The 17,558-nt window shown below is 38.0% G+C and overlaps 1 protein-coding gene across 1 annotated transcript in view; it reads left to right on the top strand.

The window, feature by feature from the left end:
* The window catches only part of LOC129773223 (larval cuticle protein A3A-like), a 28,916-nt gene extending 11,992 nt beyond the window's left edge, over positions 1-16,924 (top strand). Inside the window, exons 2-4 of the mRNA XM_055776818.1 lie at positions 15,196-15,279; positions 15,633-15,749; positions 16,288-16,924. Of these exons, the coding sequence (XP_055632793.1) occupies positions 15,196-15,279; positions 15,633-15,749; positions 16,288-16,665 (579 nt within the window). The 3' untranslated portion in view covers positions 16,666-16,924. The remainder of the gene's footprint in view (positions 1-15,195; positions 15,280-15,632; positions 15,750-16,287) is intronic.
* Positions 16,925-17,558: the final 634 nt, after the last annotated feature.

Genomic DNA, 17,558 nt, shown 5'->3' with positions numbered 1-17,558 from the left:
GCCAGAGATGTCCGATGTTTACGAGGTTGAAAATAGATCTGGAATTAGCTCCGCAGAATTCCGTCTCCCCCTTCTATTTCCAGCCTAGCCTAGTGCGGACCCACCGAGTGTGCTTCGGCTCAATGCAAAAAGGAAGAAACTTTTTGTTTACATTTTTGCGCGCAACAGTTTTATAGCTTCGGAGGTGGAGTTGAAAAACAGACAAGCTCGACAGCAGGCCCCATCCAGCAGGACACGTAGTTTGAGCTTTTTCTCAGGTCAACTATATTGCGAAACAGCTGGAGAATCAACAAGCGGAACGTGACATCGACGCTGGCATGATCCGTCCTGACCGGGTGGGTTTTTCACTTTGCAAAAAATGCAAAAAATGGATCTACGATTGGACTTGGAAAGTCAATAATGGGAAAGTTTCATCGTCTGTTGACTTCAATCGACTGCGCTGTGGAATGTGAATGAAAGATATGAATATCCGTTTCAACTTCACGGATCAAATTGAAGACGCACGTCAGCACAATAATCATATAAATGAAACCAGACTTGATTATTGCATCATCCGGGACTCCTTGTATGAATTTTGCCCCATCAAGTCTCTCTCTTTTCACGCTATCATCGGATATATATGCCAACCCGAATCTCTCCCCAAATCTGGCATTCATAATGAAGATAAATCCCTAATCAATTTCCATTTGCTCCAGGCACATTGACACCCGACGATTCTGAATTTGCTCTCGTGGGTGCGCACCATCCTCTTCCGCCCATCCAGGTGCGTGGCCCATAAGTGGATTCGGTAGGATTCAATCCGTGTTTCAGCTTGAATTGGATGCGACATAGAATTGATTTTTGGGAGTAAGAAAATTACGAGGGAGGGGGTCCGGTTGAAAGAAACCTGGCATATGTTCACTCGCTGCTTTACAAATATGCACAAATATGCTTCTATGAATGTCACTGGTGATGACATGTGTATTTCAGCTGCTCTAGACAACCGAGCAGAAGGTGTGTTGATTTCTGAACACACTGAACACACATTTGAGGAGGGAGTGGGGCACTTAATCTTTAAATCAGTGGGGTTGTATAACATTTGGATGCTCGATGTCGTATGATGATAGTCTTTGTTTGCGAACAATAAACGAATAATTTATCCATAACTGGATGATTGCAGTGGAGACTATAATCAAATCAAATCAAATTATCGACATTGATACGTTTTACTTTGCACGCAATGAATTCACCCCGTAAGGTTCTAGTATTTGTGCGCTTACAATTATGCCATGCAATTGAATCTCTAAATGGATAGTCCTGTGAACTGTGAGAAATAAGCTTATCGCCAACTACCATCGATTTTCTGTTAACACAAGCCGGGGACGGTATCGACAAGATAATCTTATAACTCATTAAAATCAACTGCCTTCCTTCCCTTATCCCGCCTCCCATTCAAAGTGCGATAGAATAGAGCTGATAAAAAGGTGTTGATTTCTCGCTCTTGGCCTATCGCTTGCTAATGAGCTCGCTCGCCATCGGAACGGTCCTTCTTCTAAGCCACCCCTTAATGGTCGAAAAAACTTTCATAATCTCTTCTTCGTCCGGACAACACTCTCGGAGATTGTTGATTGTTTCCGTGTAGCCGGAGAAGTTCATTAGAGAGGACCTTTATGGCTTGTTGCGTCCCAAAGCCACCACCCTCGCGCCCCCGGCCTTCGATGAACACTCCAATTTTGATATCGACGGCCGGTCACGGCACGAGGGCAAAAAAGTTTTATCTTTTACCCCTACAGTGGCACTGATCTATCCCCCTGTGTCTGCTCGGGGTGATAACACCAGTGCTTCAGACATGCAGGCACGTATTTCTTCGTCTACTTTCCATGAAAAAAAAAAAAACATTCAAATGTTTTATTTTCCAGAACAATGAGCCGGCCTTTCCTTACATATCATATAACAAAAATCAGAAAAATGTTTTCTCATGAATTTTTAAAATAATATTTTTTAAATAAATATTAAAAAAAGTTGAATTCGTTTCTGCTCGTTTTACGACTAATGAATAACATGAATTTCCTAGTAAAAATATTGAACTGCACACCATTCAAAATGTCGTATTTCTATGGTTTTTGAGGTTGAGTCCTATCTTTCGAATCATTCCCATTGCTTTTAAACGATCGGATATGGTTTGCTGAGCTTCTCCAACTGTATCTGCAAATTCTTGTTGTGTTTGTGACGGAGTCTCCAATTCTTCATCTCCAAACTTTTTTGGCGGTCCGGAACGTTCTTCGTCTTCCAAGTCAAAATTACCTCTATTGAACCGTGCAAACCACATCTAACACGTTCGCTCAGTTGAAGCATGGTCATCATTACCTTCCACTAAAATGCGATGACTTTCCGCAGATTTTTTCTTCATATTGAAGTAATGAAAAACGCTTCGCTTCAACTTTTTGGCATATACTGAAATAGACGCGCAATGACAGTAGCTTTCTAACGAATGTCTGGAAATTTGATTCATTGGAATAATAATCAGGTTAAGCCATCTGTTGTAAAACCGAAGAAACTTACCGGTACACCTAATAGATGTCTATAAGCATCACGCGGTTGTGATTCAGGTGTCTGACTCATCATGACTCAAAAATGGGAAAAGCACATCTCTGATTTTTGGATATGTTATGGAAGAAAATCTCAGCATTGAAGAAAAAAATATAAAAAAATATAGCGCGGTTGGTCCCGAAACCATGTGAACTATGAAAAACAACAACAATCAATAATAAGGATAACAAAAAACCTTTTTTCCGTCCATTATCGTTTCGTAGCCTAATTGGTTGCGTGTCCGCTACTAAGCGAACGATCATGAGCTCATAACTCAGGGCCCCTCAACTGACCATCTTAGTGTGTTATTCTAGCTACTATGTCCACGCAACAATCATCATGTGTCGGTAATCCCAGTCCCTTACCGCTCACATTTTCGGTCTGCTGCATCGGTAATTGGCACTATTAATAACGCAACTAAAGGCTGATTTAGACGATGCCAGTCAGCGCTCTAGTTGAAGTATCCAGTGAATAGAGAACAGACACTCTGTTCAAGTTAGAGGCCAATTACTTGTTCGATACTGGTACAAGTAACTTGAACAGAGTGTCTGTTCTCTGTTCACTGGATACTTCAACTAGAGCGCTGACTGGCATCGTCTAAATCAGCCTTAAGGAAGCCTCATATCAACAGTCCCGCTGTGAACAGCCCAACTGTGAACATTCGAACAATAGCAATATTCTACCGCCGAAAAAAGGCGACATGTGTTGTGCATCGATAGAATAGGAATTCTCTTGCGCCTAAACGGCTACTGATAAAGATAAAAAACAAATGTTTAGAGGCGAATGAACTGAAAAGTTTAAACCCTCTTAAAGCCAAAAAGAAGAAGAAGAAACAAATGTTTATCGATAGATAGCGAAACTCATAAGCCTCAAAAATGATAACAGTGTAATATACAACAAAAGTTATCCTAAGATAAAAAATGTACACGAATGAATTCGGCTCTGTTATCGCTGTATTGCCAAATGAGCCAGATAGAGCCTAATAAAAATAAACTGTTGGGATAAAAAAAAAATTGGTGTCTCTTAGTCTCAGAGTTATTGTTCATGTCGTTTGGTTCTCTTGCCTATACTAGACCATAGTTTGATTACTTACTGGCATGAAAAGAACGATGATCTTGATAATCAACGAATCTTGCGAACGGTATTTTTGCTGACTTGGTGATATGGTGATAGAATCCTGTTTTTCGTCGATTTTCCACACATTTTTTATGTGTGAAACCTGATTTTCTTCTACTACTGTTAATTTTCCATGGTGAGTTGTTTAGGAAGGTTCTAGATGGTCCCTGAATTAACGAACACCTTCCCATTGTATCCTCTCTTAATCGACCATCTCTTCTAAACGTCGACCTAGATGGAATTATGATCCGACCAATTGATACAATTATCAAAATGCAGTGTTTGTTTACTTTTCGCAACCTTATCCTGGGTCATCCTTGAAATTTACCTTGTCCGAACATCATTTGTCATCTCCAGTAGTCATCTAGTACTAATAGTCATTTCAGTAATTCAGTAAACCATCTACGAGTGCTGAGCTCCGCTTCCACCAAACACCCTTGGCTCCTCCCTACAGAAATTTTCGGCCTCTCTAGAGAACAATATCTATTTTGCTGGGTTTCTCTGTTATTCTCGGTTATTTGGAAGCTGAAATATTGTCGGTCTATGGTCGAAACTGTTAGATAAAGGCGGTTTCTGTCTCTTTTAATGGATGTTTTTTGTTGGACTAAAAACGCCATACAGAAATCCATACAAAGATCCATACAGAGATGCATACAAAAGCACTCCGACCCTAAAAAGTAGGTTAGCCACCAGCTCAAGAACCGCCTGAGTCAAAAAAAATCTTTTTTTCATGAATATACTGCCGTTCTACGCATAGTTGTCCCATGTTCAGCAACTGAGAAAAACTCATTCAAAGTTTTCTAGCATATATATTTGTTTACCAGAAGCTTTGAGCATTTCTGTTTAGCAATACACTGGGTTTTTTTTATAAGCAGAGAAGTATTGTTTAATGAAATGTGAAAAGATCCTCTCATTTGAACCAATCAATCTTGGTTACAGACTTAAAAATTCATGGTGGAACTGTTATGCCTAGAAAATCCAACATGGGACAATTGAACTTGATGTTGTTTTTTTTTTTTGAAATACTGGGAACAAACAATAAGTGTTTTGTGTTTTTATTTAGAATATGCATAAAAACATCATTTTATGAAGAAAGGAGTGAGCTGCAATACTTTGCAGGATATAAATCTCGTTGTTATTAGGCATTCGCTAACAAGGTGTACACGTCTTTTGTTATACTTTTTTTATTTGTTTAAGAATTAGTTCGTTTTCCCAAACCAGAAATTAAAAATATTAGCCCTATTGAAAGCGTGACATAGAATTCTTGTACTTGAACCGATTTATTTGATATGGATTTACAAAAAAAAATATGGTGGGACAATTGAGTTTGATGTTGTTTTTTTTAAAGATGGGAGCAAACTATAACTATATATAATTCCAACACACAATCCAAATCAATTTCGTATCATTCACAGCCATGAAAAGAGTTCATAACTTTTTACTACGTATACAATACTTTGGAAACATATCTCTGAAGTTCATTTTTTTATGTGATTCTCAATTAAATGTTTTGTAACGTTGTAGCCTATCAAATGAAAAATCACCACAACCTTAAGTAAACAGCTGAAACGATTTTTAGGGCCAAATCCAAGACAATTTTGCTAAAAAAACACTCAAATTGTCCAACATTGAAGGCTCAGTTGTTTTCTGACGGTTTAACAATTTTTTGCACGAACCGATTTGGACACTCTATTGCGATCTATAATTACAAAAAAAAACAATAGTTTATGTGTTTAAATAGAGTTGGAATGAGAGCATATAATTTTCCATATTTTATTGTAGACCGAAGGCGTTTCTCTAGCACGTGGTCGTATGCGATTGAGACATATCTGGTTCAAAGAGGTTGACATTTAATATGAAACAAATATCGTAACTTAATCTCACGTAAACTATGCGGTCAAGTCTCGGTCACAACCCTTCAACTTTTTGACATAGAACTACGTCTTACATTAAGGATGCCAAATCATAAAACAGGTCACGTTTTTTTGAAATAAAGTTAATGTTAATAACTATTTGTGCTGCGAGTGGATTTCAACGATTTGCATACCAATCGAATCGGAAATTTTCTAAGATGTTTTGATATGCTATACATTACAATCCCATAGTCTGTATATGGTTTAAATTGATGAAAATTGGAAGCATTCCCATTTCCCCATACATTTGTTCTGTACATTTGTGTGTTTTCCCGAACAGAGCTGTCAATAACGGGCAACTTATGCAGCCGCTAGAATAGAAACAACGAAGGGGGATAGCGAAAAGAGAATATTTGCGAAGTAAACTCCACCCTTGCATAGTAAGTAAACTGTCGCTAGCGTATAAGTATTGCATCTCCTCTGAGGAAAACTCTCAGAATCTTTTTGTGCAAGAAAACAACAAATGTCGCTTATTCTGCTCGTTTTGTGTTTTATGTTTCCCCTCGAGTTGTGAACGCTAGCGAATATTTCGTGTGCATCGGCTCTGTTTTGATGCAACAAGCTCCTAGCATTGTTGACGGTTTTGACCGAGAGTCAAGAAACGATTTTTCATAAACGGTCATTCTCGCGATGTTTCATTTTTATCGCTGCATCTGTGTGCATCTGTTAGACGCGTGTTTGATGCTTGTTGAATGGCGATGCACGGAAGATGCCTCTCGTTAAATACTCAGTGCAATGTGTGGGTTGACATAAAGAAACAAATTTCGACATATGATCAATTAGTGTATTGTTCTCGCAAAGGCAAGAAATAATCGTTGCTTCTCGAAATGATTCTGCAAAACTACGCAAGCCATTAAACCTTTTCAGGGCCCCGGAACTTTTTACTAACGTATTCGTAACGTAACGTAACGTATTCGCAAATAATATCCAAAATGATAAACCAACAAATAAAAAAAAAGATTGCGTAGTTCTACGTCCTAAGCGGTCGCGTCTCGGATACAACCCCTCGATTTTTTAACATAAATAATTTGCACTTCAAAAAAACGTGCTCAAAATTAATATTGATGGCTGGATAATTGTTTTGTTATCTTCAGTACTTTCAGTAAAAAAACATAACTTGGGGAATTCGCTTTGTTTTTGACAAAACCTTGACAGAAATTATTGATCAATGAATTCGACAAACTTCTATTTAAATTCACACTGAAACAATTATCTTCCAAATCTGGCCGAATTTGAAGCGCTAAAACTGACGTTTGTGGCCAATGGAACACGTACCTCCTAACACCATCTGGATAGCTCCCAAGCATGATGATTACGAGACAAAAGTGACTATGAAAGCGGACGTTATGCAAATTGCTCTCGTTAAGTGTCCGTCCGTAACTCGACGGAAGGCAGCAGGAAACATATTTTGAACACGTGCCAGAAGGAGGAGAGCATTAAGTGAAAACACTTTTTTTCTTGTTGTTGTTTCGATACAACAGATTATTCAGCATCTTGGAAGGCCTATTACTTCCGGTCAGCATTAGCTAGTTGATACCGGAAATCTTTCTCATCCCGACCGAAATTGCGCCAGTATTTTTTTTTTGACGCCGTTTGAAGGGATTCTCGAATATGTTTCCATATTCTCCTAAACAAACGTTCGACCATCGTCCTTTTTCATTCGACGAGACAAAGAAAAAGTGATGATTTTAACTCAAATTGCTATAGTTGTGAATTTCGTATTGATCAGAACATCATCAATTTTCAGTCATGTTTCAAAATACTACAACATTGCGGAAATTTTCTTCTCTTGGCTGCGTTTAGGCAAAATTCAATATCGTCCTTAAATTTGATCCGCAAACTTGTAACACACGATATTTGCCTGTGCCAGCATTTTCATCCGTTCGGAAATGTATGACACAAGCATGTAGAGTGCAACGCTATTTTCGAACAGGCGAACAAAATGATCCAAACGATTTGATACTGGTAACAAGAAACGATTCACAAGGTTTAGAAGCAAGCGAAAAAAAAGTCTCCGAACAGGAGCTCCGAATACTTCTCTGAAAATTGAATTTGGGCGGAAATTTCCAATCACAGCTGACTTGTGCCGTCATGCGCCCCCACCTCCCACAACGGGGCATCCTCCCGTTGATCACACCCAACACGGTTGTATTGATAGGAAATTCCAGCTGAGAAAACGGTGCGATAGCAGTAAATTTGAGCTCTCGCACACGAACCTGGTCGGAAACACATAAATCGGGGCCAGTTCGTAAAACGGTATCTGTTCTGGTACCCCGGAGTGCACCAATGGAAGGCCGAAGATTGAAATAACTCATGCAGAACATTGTCCCTTCTGGCGAAGAGCAGAATGAATCGGAAACCAGATCCAATCGCATTTTCTGGATCTCATTATTTCAACTCCAGAGACAAGACAATTTCATTAACAAAATATCGAAGCAAGGTCGACACATTAAATTCGGTTTAAATTATACACAAAGAGAAGCAGAGGGTAAATGTTCATATTTCACGAGAATGAAACATTGATAATACTTTTGAAATTTGAAAAAAAAAAGAAACATTTATCAGCAGCCAAAACTCGGATGCTGGAGAACACAGAGTCTGACAATTACAAAGTGATTCACATACACATTTATCGTAAGATCAACGTTTTCTTGAAAAAAGAACAAGTTTTAATGTCAATATTCTTATGTTATGTTTTATTGATGTATTCAATTTGCTAAGTATATTACACTTCGAACAAAATCTATTTTTGACATTTTTAAACATTACATTCACGAGCTCTCCGAATTTCCTTGTTCATGCTTCCTTGCGCTTCTTCTGAAACAATACCTATAAGCGTCGAGTCATTCTTAGACTGAAAATCTCTTCTCCAACTAAATATTTTGCGAAGGCTTACCGACCTTCACTTAGGATTCCTATCGCATATGAATCAATAAGTTGTATATTCTTGTTGGCATATGATAGCAATTGTATAGTGCCTCATAGCGAAAGGCGGTTTCTGTTGCCTACACTTCAAATTTTCTAGAGTCATTCTCTAAATATTTCTTATGATATTCAAATCGGATCAAAATTCTACATTGATGCCTGTTAGATTGGGGAAGTCTCTGGGATTCAACATTGTAGCGGCCTTGAGGGTCAGATTATGAAAAACTAATTTATTTCTCATCTGCTCGATCAAACCTACAAACAATCTGTGACAGATATTTTTGAAATTTATCCACCATTCCTATTCCTACCGTTCTTATAATTATTGCTTCTACTCCCTACAACTAATTTTCAAATTCAGTAACATGTACATTGGACATTTATCCTACGATAGATTCCCCGCAGATATTGGGAAGAATCCCTAGATAAATGTCTTACAGCTCTTCATGTAGCCATGGAAATTTTGTTGATCTGAGGCTAAATGTATACCAAAATGCATCAGAAATTCAGTAATACAATCTTTAAAAGTGTGAGTATTCTGCAAGCGGTCTAGTGCATTAGTCACAGTTTAACAGAAACGACCGACGAGAATTTTTTCATCCGATCCATGTAAAGGATTTCAATTTTATGGAACCGATTTTTTATCACATTATATGTAGATGTTTATGACAGATACTTTTACTTCAATTTTAATTCATTCCAAGGTTCTTTTCTTCTGGGGGTCTTCGTAGCCACTTGGTTACGCGTTCGCTTACCAAGCGATCGATCGTGAGTTCAAACTCAGGGCCCTCAATTGACCATCTTTGTGTTGTTATAGAATAACTACGTCCACGCAACCATCATCAGCGATGGAAATCGATCCACGGTCGAAATAAGATCGATTCATCCATACAACTGCTCTGCTCTGCAAGAAACATCGGGCTGCTGTTCTATAAATAACTCAACAATGATCAATATCAACTGTCTCCGCTGTTCCGGTCTGCTGAACAATGGAAGAACAGAAAGAATACCCTTACGCCTAAATAGCTACTACTGTGTAATTTACCATAATGTAATGGAACAGAAAACTTAACGCCTAAATGGCTACTACTAACTACTGTGTAATTCACAATTTATAGAAACTTAAACATATGTACGTGTACACGATTAAACCCGGCTCTGTTACAGCTAAATGCTAATGAGCCTAATAAATAAATGGGATAAAAAAAAGGTTCTTTTCTAGTAATCTCGAGTAAAATTTAAAAAAAAACAGTGTTAAAAACTATACATTTATAAAAATTTGCACTCTGGGGGCGAAAATCGGAGAAGTGACTAACACCGATATGTTTTTCTATATTTCCTATACAATTTAGACATTTTTACTAAAAAAAAAGCTCAAAATTTCAATGTTCTGCTAGGGCCTGAAAAGGACCGGCTTCTTCGCACATTCTTGGATGTTTCGATAGTACACGAAGACCCTGTTGATTTTCTGGACTTGGATCCTATAAAGTACTTAGTCTTACGAAGACAGTTTTTTATGTATAACAAGCTGACCCGGGAAAATTCGTTCCGCCCAAAATGGATTTCTTTTAATTTTTATATTTCAAATTCTTCATCGAAACTCTCTTCGGAAATCTTTTAGATCTTATCAAGATAAACATTTTGCAGTGCAGATCTTGTCAATATCTTAATCCTACTAAAAGTTGTTGTTTATGTTTTATTCCTGAAATCTCATGATTCCAGATTTAGTTTTCTCGAATACAAAAAATAACATATTTTTAAAACTTTCACAAACCTTCAGTCAAAAGTGCCCTTTGGAATTATATATAAAACAAAAGGTTGATATTTTTTAATGGAAACTAAAATAATTTTCTACATTTCATTCTCTAATCATCATTTCGTAGGTCTTATAGGTTTTGAGTTAGGATTTTTCTCAAAAAAGATGGAAAAAAAACTCAAAATTGAAAAAAATTGCTCAAAAACGATAATACCTACAAAATGTTATTTAGAGAATGAAATGTAGGATATTATTTTAGTTTTCATTAAAAATAAAAATAAAATATTGAAAAAAAAATTTCACTGAAATTTTTTTTTTATTCCAATTAATTTTTCTCAAAAAAAATTTTTTTTATATTCTGAAATAAATAGATTTGAATAGCCCTTACAATTGTCCAACATGTTGTCCATACATCGGAAAATGGACACTTTTACAGGGAAAGAGTTTTTCCAACAACAACTTTTATATGTTTCAAAATTTGGTCAAAATTCCTTGTATAGCTCTAGCTCTCCAGCGCAAGTTTGTTTTTGTTGGTGTATTTTGCGTAATATGCGATTCTGTACTTTTGAACATTCCGTTTTGTCTCAAATTCCGAATACCGAGGCTTTATTGGCCATTAAACAGAGTCTCATTACTCAATACGGTACTGTCTCAGGAAATTAATTTGCTTTATGGATATAATAGAGCCGTTTTTCCCTTGACTATAATAAAATAAAATTAATAAAATTGAAAATATGTTCAATTACATTTATCTCAAATTCTAAACACTATGTTTGTCAGTGTCTCAAATTTCGAACACCATTAAAATACTAATGTTAATGAAGATTTTTGCATGAAAGATCATTTGTTCATCCATTTATAGTGGACTCTCACATTTTTAGCGCTCAACATGAAAACAGTAAACAAAATACAAACCCCGTTCGATTTTGGCACGGTTCGATTTTGGCAGATGTGCCAAAAACCAATTTAAGCTCAATTTAGGTTTAACCAATAAGGCAATTTAGGTTCAACCAATTTAAGCTCAACAAAAGAAAGATAATATGATTATGTTGCCAATATAAATGGTTGGAAACGGTCAACTGGTTCCGGAATGTGGCCGGAACATGTTCCGGTAACATAATGCGCATGATCAAAGTAGTACTTTTGAATCGTACTATGCCCATCATGTGACACCGTCATGTGACGTAATCTAATTTTGTATTGATCCCTTTAATTATTCGGTATTTAAAAACTAGCCCATTGGTGGTCATATCTAGTGTCTAGGTCGTCATAGGCCAAATGCGGACCTGCTCCTGTTGCGTTCCGAATACACCCGGAAGGTAATTCTCTTATTGTACCTCTAACAACTTGAAATTCAAAAAGTAGTCAATTGGTGAACATAATAGATGCATACGACATTTCTGGCCTCATCTGCATGTGCTCCAAACCCCTTGGCAATCCATTGTTTTCCCCCTTGGTATCATTGGAATGTTACTTTCTTAAGGTGAAGGTCGATGCAAACCACATTATTCAAAATTAAATTATGAATTTTAGTTTCCTCCAATATGATTGTGAAGACATTCGAAGACATTTTTCCGTACCATGTGAAGACATCTAAAAAAATCACCTGGCATCCCTGCCTAGGACTAATAATGACCAAGGCGCCTAGAAGTAATCCTAAGGTGGGCCAATATGCTAAAACCACTCTGCAGCCATCTTGGAAGTCTACTGTGTTTTGTTTGTAAACAAAACACAATACGCCTGTGCCCAGGCTCGTTCGTGATCAGCCTGTCTCTCTCACGCTTCAAGCAAATGATTCACCCTCTACTTGCTTCCGTACTGTTTTCATATACCGTTCCTGCTGACATGCTCTTTCCCGTTGACTTATTTTGATGATGTAACCAGCTATATAGAATAACGAGTTTTGTTCTGTTCTGTCGAGGAAAGTTTTCGCTTCATCGATGGTGTACTCATAGTCGAATTCCTGCCACCCCACATTTATCGAGGTACACATCTCAACAAATACAAAACGTCTCATACCTGAAATTGTTAATCCATGTATGCTTCCCTGCAGCAAGCTATGAGAAGTACGATGTTCACCGAAATCGAATCTTCGTCTCCTTCTTCCGTCATCTCCTTCTTCCTCTAAGCAGCCTTTGTTGTCTTTATTCAGTACCAGAGCGATAATTTTCGCGTCTGAGTACCGTTCTGAATCATATTTCGAACGTTTAAGGCATATGATGCAGAAAACAGATCTCAACTTTATGCACAGATATTATTTGGTTGATATTTCTAATAAATTAGTTCAATATACTTTTAAGCTTTCTATTAAGTATCTATTTGATTGAAAACATGAAAAAAATCATCGAATAAAATGCTTTTCAAATGAAACGAATAAAACTCAAACTTCGGACACTAAATCAAATTTCGGACAGATTGAATTCAAATTTCGCACACTTTATTTTGTAATTTTTTGAACGAAAATTACATTACACTTGATTATTTTTTATAGTCAACTGCGAAACACTTACCAAGAAATCACAGTGAACTGTTAACAATGATGAGAAATGATGAAACACGGGAGAAATTTAAATATTTATGAACGGGTAAATTCTACGTGCTCACGCTAAGGAAACGTCGAACACAAACGATAATGAGTAGTGTTGTAAGATATCTACCGATTATGTTATAATTTAAATGTAGTTCTCATGTGAAATGATAGTGAAACCAAAGGATTACTCTAAAGAAGCAATTGTGATATTAATTTGATAGTTATATCATCAGTACATTAAGCATTTCAAGATATTAGAACAAAGTGTCCGAAATATGATTCAGAACGGTATTCATCTACGCAAAATTCTTCCTCGGGGTTTTCCGTTGTTTCAACTGTGTCGATGTCCATCTGGGAATCGAACAAAATACGCAAATGAATGTCGTCTTCGTGCAGCAGTTCCAACTATCCAGCTTATATTTTTCTAAGATCGTTCAATTACTGTTTCGGAGACATTCACCCATGCCTCATGCAGCCAAAAAGGAATAGTCTTTAAGGTTGATTTCTTAATCCGTTACTTAAAGTAAGACTCATTGGCGTTTTCAAGATATAATTTGTCTCGGATTGTTTTGGTAATTTGAATGACCTGTTGGTCCATGGGCTGCAGTAAAGGGGTCAAATTTTGCGGTAGAAACTTTACCTCTATCAAGCCGTCATCTGAAATCAGCTCATGCTGGAAATGATGGACTGTACAATAGTCAAGAAGGAGAACGGCCTTTGGTTCGATTCCCAGTCTACTGGAAAATTTCCGATTATTTGGTACGAAAGACTCGTGATATGTCGTTCATGCATTTTTCGAAGCGGCATATTCAACAGGAATTTAAACGCTTTTAAAAGCCCTATGGGCTCTTAGTTTTTCCAATTATAAACATCGGCAATTTGTGAGTACCCGTAGCATTTGCGCATGGCATAAATGTTATTCTCTATTTTGCCATCTTTAATCTTGGAGTAGTAGACTCTTCAGTGTATACCATAGTGTACCCGAGGAGAGCAAAATCTAAAATATTCGCGTAATCTAATTTTGTATTGATCCCTAAATATTTTTAACCACCAAAAAGTTAAAAAAAAACAATATGAAAAAAACCGTTCGTTTTTGGCAACACAAAATATTCTGGCGTGTTGCCAAAATCGAACTGGGTCTATAGTTGAAACAAAAAAAAACTGAAAAATTGACGATGCTTGTGTATTACGGATTTTTCTATCGCGAACATCTTATCACTGATTTTGACAGCCACTTTTTTCGCAAATGCTTAGTGTTATGAATTATAGGATGTATCGATAACTGTTAAAATGTTAAAATGAAGCCTATACCACAAAGAATGTCAAAACTTTCATTATTCAATCATTCATAACATTAACGTCTAGTAAATTTACATTCAACAATGAAGCGTTCGGAATTTGAGGCAGAACGGTACTACGACGGGGTTCCAATTTCGCAGGCCGGCTTCCATTTGGCTGTCGAACACTAAAAATTCACATTCGCTGCACGTATTGTTTCTTGAAAATAATAGTTTTTTGGAAAGATCATCTCCCGATATCGTTGGATTCTGCGGTCGTACACACAAAAAAAAAACAATATTCAAAAAATTATTCCTTTGGACTTATGTACTATGGAAAATGTGTACGTTATATCGAGGTAAAATGTATGTTATATCGAGGTAAAATGTATGTTATATCGAGGGTACGTTGTAACGAGGGTACGTTATATCGAAGTTTCCCTGTAGATGGGTCTTTGGGAAGGGATACCAAGCATAGAAATGGCAAATAAATAAATTTGAACTGTCATTGGTTAGAATTTGAAGAGTACATCGTGAGAGAAAGAAGTACATGCATATTTTTTTTCTAATTTTGTACTGTCAGAGAATAAATTCTGCTATATGATGCAGTAAACTTGGAAAAGCACAAGTAATGTTAATCTGCAAATCGCTACCAGAGTACATGTACTAACCAGATTGCATCTGCACGAATCCAACTCTGAAAAACACCTCCCGGCTCCCAGCTTAATTCCATTCGCAAACACTTCCTTGCGCTCGGGCGATAATCATAAACCAACATCAAGCTTCCATCCACAACCAGCTGCACACCGTCCGGTGGAACAATGTTTCGAAACAGAACTCGATTGTACACAATGCGCCAAAAAAAGTGTGATTTACGAAATGAAATACCACCGGTGTTCCTCCGCAGGCGGTGCCCTTCCAAACAAAATTCTCAACACTTAAATCTAATCCATTTCTTCTCGCTTCTCGGTTCTCGCACCACATGGAAAAATCCGGATCTTTCACAACACAAATTGCGCCGATGATGGAATTGCGCCTCGTTCCACACACCTCTGGCGTTCAACCTGCTGCCATTGTGGCATCGGAAAATACCTACGTCAATCAACACAGGTCTTCGTCCTGCTCGCCGCCGTCGCCGTTGGTGTCAACGCCGTCGCAATCGGTGTTGTCGCTCCAGCCGCTGCCGTATTGAAGGTAGGTTGAACATTCGCTCCCCCCTCCCCCGTGGAAATAAGGTGGAAGCAGTGCTTGGTAATGGGTCTTTCAGCTGAGAAAGCAAACGGAGTTTAATTAATTTCCATCTGCGTCTTCGCCGCAATTTGGTCCTTTTGTGCTGAAATCCTTCGTATTCATCCCACTGGTCCTGGGAGAAATTCAACAATTGCATGATGAGCTAAATTATTCAATAACGTCGGGTATCATCCGCCTCGCAGAGGATATTTTCGAGCATAATTCAAATAGACCATCGGATAATTAGCAATTCTTGCCTTTCGCACGAAATTCGTTCAGCAGCGATTTTACAAGAAACTCATTTTTTTTTGTTTCAGACTGAAGAATACGACGCCCACCCGCAATACAGCTTCTCGTATGATGTGAAAGACTCGCTCACCGGTGACAACAAACAGCAGCACGAAACCCGTGATGGAGACGTCGTTCAGGGACAGGTACGTAAACTTTAGCTGGGCTCGGGAATGAACTTTGCTCGTCTGCTTGAATAAGCGGTTAACCAAACTTTGCTATAAGTCGAAATAAACACACAAACAAGTTTACTGCGAAGCTGATGTGCTACACCAAAAATAAACTTTCGTAACTGAAACTATGCAAAAATGCTGACTGCCTAAGTTTGTTGGGAATTAAATTGTTGAGTTATTTTTCATGTACCAAACTATGCAGCGCAGCTGCTTGCGGAATTAGGAAAGAGAAAGTTCGAGACTGAAAAAGTACATTTTCGCCCAATTTTCCTCTAAGGCAAAATGCAAGTGTGCAAGTTATCATTTTCTTACGCAGCGTCAAATTGTACGAAAATGTATACATTCAAATTAATAACTCGATCAACTTTAAAATGAGGTTGGAATATGTTCAAGTGAAGAAACCGTTCTCTACATGTGGGCTAAAATTCTTTTTTTTTCCTGGAATTAAAAAAAATTATTTCACTGATCATGCCAATGTAAAATATGCTCTCAAATTTCTAATTACTTGCAGTACTCCCTCGTCGAACCTGATGGTTCCCGCCGCACCGTTGACTACACAGCTGACCCCGTAAATGGATTCAACGCCGTCGTGAGCAAATCTTCGGATGCTGCCATCGTGAAGACCGTTGCCGCTGCTCCTGCTCTGACACTCGCCCATGCTGCCCCTGCCTATGCTGTCCACCATGCTCCAGCCCTGGTTGCTCATGCTCCAGCAGTCGCGGTACATCATGCCCCAGCCCTGTCCATAGCCCATGCTCCTGCTTTCGCTGTGCACCATGCACCGGCCGTCGCCGTGCACCATGCGCCTACTATCGCTTATCATGCCCCGGCCACCGCCTTGGTGCATCACGAACCACTGCTCTCCCATGCCACCCTGTATCATCACTAAGCGGCGCAGCGCATCCCGAGTCAGAAATTTACTCAAGACTTACACCCACATATATCTCGGACTAGACAGCGATGATTTGAACTATGAGCGATTATGAACGAACTGTACGGTCGTAGGTTTCAAGCAATGACTCAAATTTGTTCTGTTTTGTTAATACGTACACACGGGCAAACACATACACACTGGTTGCAACGTGAGATGAGATTATTGAATAAAGTATTTCCCTCTTGTACAATTAGTAACCTAGAGTTAAACATAACCCAAGGATTTTTGTTATTGCATCGATATCCGAAAACGAAGGTGCTTCAAAAAACTTAGAGTAGCGAGGGGCAAAGGTGCGCACCTGAATATTGTCCAATAACTTAACTAAAGAAAACCACATGTGGGTCGGTTTTCTTACCAAATAGTAGCTATAGTGCATGGGCTGAAAAGTCCCGGGATTTTTACTGAAAGTAATCGTTTTTTGTGTTCATTCCTCTACATAGATTTCTTCGAGGGCAATACGCTACTGCCCATGTTTGCATAGGAGACGTAATCACCAGCACCATTAGTGTTGGGAAAACGCAATTTTGTAGTTTTTTTTTGCCTACAAGCGTAACCATACAAAGGGCCTGACCGGGTAAGAGAGTAAAAAGTGCCCTCAAACCAAATCACCGGCTGTATGACAAATATTGTATAGGATATTAAATAAGAAATTTTGGCGATTTTATTGAACCCCTATGTGGTTTAACATAGGATCTATAGTGAAAAACGTACTTTTTCGTTTATTTCACGCCATCCTCAAAAGCTTCGAGATAAAAATTTGAAAAAAATACTGAATGTGCATCTCACTATGGTGTATCAAGAAAAATTATCAAAAAAAAATTCATCAAAAATTTAGGTACTAAAAAAAT

Source organism: Toxorhynchites rutilus, chromosome 3, assembly GCF_029784135.1.
Source record: "Toxorhynchites rutilus septentrionalis strain SRP chromosome 3, ASM2978413v1, whole genome shotgun sequence".
Lineage (NCBI taxonomy): Eukaryota > Metazoa > Arthropoda > Insecta > Diptera > Culicidae > Toxorhynchites > Toxorhynchites rutilus.
Note: the sequence above shows the minus strand (reverse complement) of the source record. Positions and strands in the feature narration are given on the sequence as shown.